The sequence below is a fragment of the Geospiza fortis genome, unplaced genomic scaffold, assembly GCF_000277835.1.
Source record: "Geospiza fortis unplaced genomic scaffold, GeoFor_1.0 scaffold26, whole genome shotgun sequence".
Taxonomy (NCBI): Eukaryota; Metazoa; Chordata; class Aves; order Passeriformes; family Thraupidae; genus Geospiza; species Geospiza fortis.
The window spans coordinates 1,467,055-1,473,861 of record NW_005054425.1 but is presented as its reverse complement, the minus strand read 5'-3'; the positions used below and the strand labels follow the sequence as shown (position 1 = coordinate 1,473,861).

Here is a 6,807-nt window from a genome sequence, read left to right as displayed (position 1 = left end):
TGCACCGAGCGGCCGGGTCCCTGGGACAGCCCGGACAGAGCGGGCAGCACGGACAGAGCGGACAGGCCGGAATATCCCACAGGCCTGCCCTGGTCACTGCCGCCATCCCTGACGCTCGGTAAGCCAGGGCTCCTCAGATCCTGAGGAGGGCAGTGCACCCTCAGCCTGAGGGGAGGGGTGACCCTCGTACCGCTGCCCCCCACAGCCCTTCACATCCCCCCGAGCCCAGCCCTGCGCCCCGACACACCGGTATCCCAGCTCCCCTGCAGCCAAAAGCCTTCCTGCAGTCCTAATATCCCCCAGCCCGCATTCCTGTGCTCCCAGCACCTTTTCACCTGGTGCCCGCTGCATCCAGCACCCCCAGCACCCCCACCTCCATCACCCCCGTGCTGGTCACCTGCACCCAGCATCGGCAGGTGCATTCCCTGCACCCCTGGCAGTGCCCTGGCACAGCTGGCACCAGCCCCTCCAGCCCTGCCACAGGGGACACCCCAACCCTGCACCTGCACCTGCACCCCAGCCCCCCACACACCTGGGAGTGCCGCTGGGACCCCCGGCACACACAGCAGGACCGAGCCAGCCCGTGGGGCTGCCCCTCTGCACTCCTGCCCCACTGTCCCCCTGGTGTCACCTGCCATAGGTACAGCCACGGCAGGAGCTGCCCCTGGCCATGGGTGCCCCTTGCCCGGGGCTGGTGGCATCCAAAGGAGGGTGTGCCAAGGGAACACCAGGGGTGGTGCTGCCCCTGGCTCCTGAGGCTCGGGGAACACTGGTGGGTGAGGGGGGACCTGGAGCTCCAGCCCTGAGGGAGGTGCACCCTGCTCTGATGGGACCTCCACAGGCACAGGGACGACCTCATCCACCTGCTGTTTTCTTCAGTGGTGGGCCAGTCACTGCTTTGGTGCCTTTGGAGGCTGTGCTTGGCCTCAGGCCTCAGTTTGCCCAGGTGGTGTGTGTGATGGTTCAGGTGCAGGCTGCAGTGGTGTAGGGATGGTTTGGGGGCAGGTTGCAGGGATGCTGAGGGTGCTGGGGGTGCAGGTGTTTGAGGGGTGCAGACAGGGTGGGCACTGCTGGGTGGCAGAGGTGCAGGGCACAGTGGTGCTGGGGTTGCAGAGGTCCTGGGGTACTTGAGGCTGCGGGTGTGATCAGTGCAGGAGAACTGGGGGTGCAGGGGTGTGCAGGAGAGCTGGGGACCAGCAGCCAGGGTGGCACTGGGGTGCAGGGGGTGCCAGGAGCCCTGAGCAATGCCACAGAAGCTGACAATTCCCACCTGCAGAACGAGACACAACCCAAAGGCACAGCTCCCTCAAAGGATGTTCCTGTGAGAGCTGTACCCAGCCTGCTGCCTCAGCAGCCTTCAGCCATCAGGCTGAGCAGCCTCAAAACCCTCTTGCTTTGGCCCTGCTCAGCTCTGCTGGGCTGGGGGTGCAGAGCTGCCCCAGGGCTGTGCTGCCTGTGCCTTGGCTCTGCTGTGCTCTCCCACACCATGCACTGAGGGCAGGGGCTGCCTGGCTGTGCCACACCAACAGGGCTCAGTTCCATCCACGTGGGATTTAAGCCAGGCCTAAAGCAAGGACTGACACACCGGGCTGTTTGCAGTTCCCTCACACCAGGTCCTTTATTGCAGCAGTTGCTGGTGCTCTGTGAGACACAAAGTGCTGAATCCACTGCTGGGGCTGTCTGAGACAAATGGGTGTGCACAGGAAATGGGGAAACTGGGTTAGGGCTCAATTCACCTCACAGCCCCTGACATTTAATGGTGGGGAAGTTTCCCTCATGTGCTATAAGTCACGGGGAAGCTGACTTTATTTTTGGAGACAGAAAGCATTTTGCTCTCCAAGCTGCTGCAGCCTGCTCAGGATCCCTGTGCTCCCAAAGGGAGGCCTGAGGAAGCAGAAATATCATTGTTTTCTGTAATCACCCCTTCAGAACTCCTCATACCAGTGAAAAATTCATCATCCCCAAAATCTTGCATTGAATTTCTGCTTGAAGGTGTTTTTTTTCATAGAATCAGAGGATTGTTCAGATGGGAAAAGTCCTCTAATGTCATTGAGTCCAACTGTTATCCCAGCACTGCCATGGTCACTGCTGAAGGAATGGTGACTCCACCACTGCCCTGAGCAGCCTGTGCCAGGGCCTGGCCACCCTTTTGGTGAAGAAATCTTTCCTGAAATGTCTCCTTTCCAGGTCATGGCTTGGTCACTGATTACTTGGTGTCCACAGGTGCTGTTGGAGCCTGTGGTTACCATCACTCACCTGAGAGCAAAGCTGTTATTAATTACTCAAAATGCTGGATTTTGGCACATGCTCTGCCTTTCCAAGGACCTGCTGAAACAGTGCTGTGTTTGATGGCATTGAAGCTTTCCAGCAGCTGCAAGTGAATTTGGAGCATTCTGGGTCTACCTGCCACCACCAAACTGGTGATATGTGCCACGTGGCCACCATGTTTTGTTCCTCCCATCCCAGTGAGTTGTTGCAAGGGGAGGGAATGGACTACCAGTCTGGAAACCCCCAGGCCAAAATTACAGTCATGTGGATAAGACAGGATCTTATATCTTGTATCTTTATGCCTAATATATTTTCTTAGATGTAAGAAAGAAATGTTTCACAAAGAGGGAGGTGAGGCCCTGGCACAGGCTGCCCAGAGAAGCTGTGGCTGCCCCATCCCTGGGAGTGCCCAGGGCCAGGCTGGACTTGGAGCAACCTGGGATAGTGGAAGGGCTTGGGACTAGATGGACTTGCAACCCAAACTGGTTTATGATTGTGTGGAGGAAGGACTTCTCCTGAGCCCTGGGGACATGGTTCTCAGGATGCTGCAACCCAGGGCCCCCAGCTCTGCCTGCCTGGGCTGTACCTCCCCTGGAGCACAGGAACACTGTGAGCAGGACAAGGACAGCTGGGACCATACCTGGGGTTTAAGGGGGGTGCTGAGCAACAGCAGCAATCTTGGCTGTGCTGACCCAAGCTCTGGGCCTTAATGCTTGCCCAGGGCATGGGGAAGCACAAGATTTTGGAGATTCTTTTCCTCTATCTGCTGGTACCCTCTGCTCTTTATGGACTGTGTGAAGCAGTTTCCCAGGACACAGCCAGAGCAGCTCAAACCTGTCACAGCACATGTCACAGGTGAGATGGGCACAATACACAGAGTGTCACCATACAATGTCAGAAGGCTTCAACCCATACAGAGTAACACCACACCACTTCAGAAGGCTTCAAGCATTGACCCTTCGTTTCTTTAGCCTTTTACACCCTCATGTTCATGAATTGCACCTGTGTGCCCTCTGTTCCCTGCTATCCACACACCTGGGCACTCCATGGCTCATTGCTGTCAGTGCTGCTCACCTGCTGCACCCACTGGGGATGAGGCAGGGCCAGCCCCACTCCCAATGACCCCAAACTGTGCTACACAAACCCTGCTGCACACCCTGACATGGGGTGAGCCCAGGGAGGGTTTGGCAATAACACAGGGGATGGTTCAGGGGGTCAGTGCACAGAGCATGGAGAGAACTCCCACAGGGGCCAGGTAAGTGTGGAGCAGATGGAGCTGGTAGAAACTGAGATCAAAAGGCAGGAAACCTGCTTAACTGATCACAATCTGCATCAGACAGCTGAGCTGGAAAAACTCCCAGCACCTGATGGGGAATCTGGGAGGAGGTGCCAACACCCCTGGCCCAGCTGGGATCCTGGTGCTGCTCCTGCATCCCTTGGCAGACCCTCAGGGCTGAGCCTGCCCTGAGAGCTCTCCTCTGGACAGCAGACTGAAAGCAAGAGGAAAATGGTGTGTGTCCTGCTGTCCAGGGAGTGCAGGAAAACTGTCCAGGTGCAGTTTGCAGGTCTTCAACTTCTCCTGCCTGATGGGAGTGGGTGAGGAAAGACTTGAGGAGGGGTATGCTGAATAAAGCCTGTCTCACAACTCAAACCTCTATGGGTGCCTCAGAGACACCATTAAAGACAAGTGTTACACCAAATTACCTGAGAAGGCAAAGTCCTGAGCCATGCACTGACCTGCAGGCAGCTTGCAGAAGCTCCACAGCCTCTCCAAGTGCCTGAGCATCACACAGGAGTCCCACAGAGAACACAATTCCACCCCAAATCACCTGGCTGGGCAGGCTGGGGCTTGAGGAAGGGCTGACCTAGCACTAGGAGCAGGGAGATTTCTCTGCCAGGGTGATGGAAATGCAGCAAGTGAAAGGATGTCACTTGAAATCTGCTCATTTTCCTGCTGCTGGGCCAGGAAGCAGATTTGTTCCTGGTGCCAAGGGAGGGAAGTGGGCAGGGAAGACCATTGGGCAGCAATTCAGCTGCATTTTGGGGAGCCATGGCATGGGGAAGGGGTAGATCATGCACACATGTCTTCCAGCAAGAAAATTGAGCCTTTTCTCCCTGGATCTCACACTGGGTCATGCCAGGGCTTAGGGCATGGGTGGGCACAGACTGGGCATTTCCCATCTCCTTCCCAGCCCTCACTGCCCAAGTGGGTGTTTGATGCCCATTGGCAAGGGCAGCTTTGAATACCTTCATAGTACTTCAAAATACTTCCCAGAGTATTTCCATCGGCGTGCTTTATGACAAAATGTTTTTCCACCTTCTGTATTTTCCCCCTGGAATTATCACTTTAAAAGGCAACCTAATAAAATCAAATGTTATTTTGTTCTTATTTCAGAAAAATACCCCAAGGATTCAAAATCCTCACCCTCATGTAACAAAAGGCAATTGGGAACATATCACTTGCAAACTGCACTTGGGAATCTCCCCTGCTAGAGAGAGGGGAGGTCTGGGTTGGATATTGGGGAAAATTTCTTCCCTGAAAGGTGCTCAGGCACTGGCACAGGCTGCCCAGGGAGGTGGTGGACTCACCATCCCTGGAGGTGTTCAAGAAACAAATATATATGGAAATTCATGATGCAGTTTAGTGGGCTCAGTGGGGTTTGATCAGAGGTTGCACTCGATGATCTTGGAGGTTTTTTCCAACATTTATAATTCTATGATTCTACTCTAAGGCTGTTGAGAAGGTGTTGGCTGAAGGTGGAGAGGAAAGCAAGCTGTGGAACGCTGTTAGTGACTGTGCACCAAGCCATCAAGGTGTGTCTTTAGCCAGAAGAGTTTAGTGGTCCATGTTTGGAGCAAGCCCAGCCCTGCCTACAAAGGATGCGCAGCCAGGACAGAGGCTCTGTTTATTTCAGGGTAGTTCCACCAGTGTTGTGTCTGACAGGGTGGACATTTGGGTGCAGCTGAAAGGCAAACCACACTCCCAGCATCTGCCAGCTGCAGTTCCTCCACACAGCTTGCTCTTCTTTGTCAGGATCTTGCACCTCTCAAAAGCCAAAGCTGCTTTCTGTGGGTGAAATCTGCCTGGAGCCAGCAGCAGTGGCCACCTGGAGCAGCCAGTGCAGCACCTCACCTTGCTCATTCCCAGGGTCCAAAGCCACAGTCGGGGCTGGCTGGGCTGTGCTCACCCCGAGGGATGCTCAGACTGCTGCTCTGTGGCCTGGCAGCATCAGGAGGGGTTTTGGTGAAGGTGTCCCCGAGGCTGGGGCTGGAGAGGTCCGAGCAGGGAGCCACAGGCCCGGTGGGAGCCCTGCACTAGCGGGCTGCCCCCTCTGGCAGCTGGGAGGCGTAGAGAGCCAGTGTGTGATGGAGGAACTGGTACTGCTCGCTCGTCTGGATCATCCCACCTCTGCAAGGGAAAGGCAGGGCCCACTGACATTTCACAGACACAAAATCCTGCTCCAGCTCTCTGCTCCCAGGGCACAAACATTCCCGCTGCACCAGCCATGTCAAGATGCCTCTGAAACAGGCAGCAGAGCAGCCCAAAGAATAGAGAGGTTCAGAAGCATTGCTGGGCTGTTCAAAATTAGATTAGCAGCTGATTTGGTGCTAATTTTCACCTGTACTTCTTGAAAAGTGGCCAGGTGGAGTGTTCCTGGATTTAGTGGCTTAGCAGGAGGGGAGGAGCAGATGGCTGCCAGGTTCACAGCCCCTCTCCTCTCCCTCGTGTCCTCAGCTCAGAGCTACAACAGCTCTGACAGCAGAATCAGCCTGGCACTGGGAATTGTTTGCTATCCACACACCTGCATCCCCCAGCCACCCTTCTTGTTTCCAGCAGAAATAGCGCCCGTGCCCCTTGGGATGCCCATCCCCATGTCACTGCCACATCCCTCCCACAGCCCTGCTGTCAGGCTGGCACCCAGGGAGCCCCCTGCCCGGTGTACCCACCTGTCTATGCGCAGATGGCACACGATGCCCAGGATATCCACCTCCCCCGTGTCCTGCAGCTGCTGGCACCCGATCCTGGTGGCAATGAAGCAGCCGGTGCGGCCGATGCCCGCACTGCAGGGCAGACACAGCTGTGAGCACCCTCAGCACCCGCTGCCTGCACCTGCATTGCTGAGCTGGTGCACTCCTGGATTGTGATTTCTGCCTAGAGGGATGCTGGGTCCTGGCCCCAGCTGCCAGACCAAGGTTCTGAGCCAGGCACCAAATCCATGGGCTGGGGTCACTCTGCCATGGCAAGGAGTTCTTGCTGTGTGGCACAGCCCAGCTGAGGCTGCTCTGGAAACACAAAACCAATCTGGGCCCATCCTTGTGCAGTGCAGGGGGCTCTGCAGCCCCTCCCCTCCCAGCTGGGCTCTAACCCCAGCACCAGGTTTGCCCTCAGCCTGCAGCAGTGCATGCTGAATGTTCCCTAGGGACAAACGGGTGCTCTGCTCCACTGTCCCCAAATTCACTCAGCAAGGAGAGAATAGGCACAGGCCACCTCCTGCAGGAGGGCTGTCCTGAAACATGGCTCCACATCCAAGCCACAGG

The 6,807-nt window shown here is 56.3% G+C and overlaps 1 protein-coding gene across 1 annotated transcript in view; it reads right to left on the bottom strand.

Annotated features, from left to right (window-relative positions):
• Positions 1–5,307: 5,307 nt before the first annotated feature.
• The window catches only part of PTPN7 (protein tyrosine phosphatase non-receptor type 7), a 7,962-nt gene continuing 6,462 nt past the window's right edge, over positions 5,308–6,807 (bottom strand). The window contains exons 8-9 of the mRNA XM_005426834.3: positions 6,217–6,330; positions 5,308–5,677 (exon numbers count right to left, since the gene is read on the bottom strand). Of these exons, the coding sequence (XP_005426891.1) occupies positions 5,584–5,677; positions 6,217–6,330 (208 nt within the window). The 3' untranslated portion in view covers positions 5,308–5,583. The remainder of the gene's footprint in view (positions 5,678–6,216; positions 6,331–6,807) is intronic.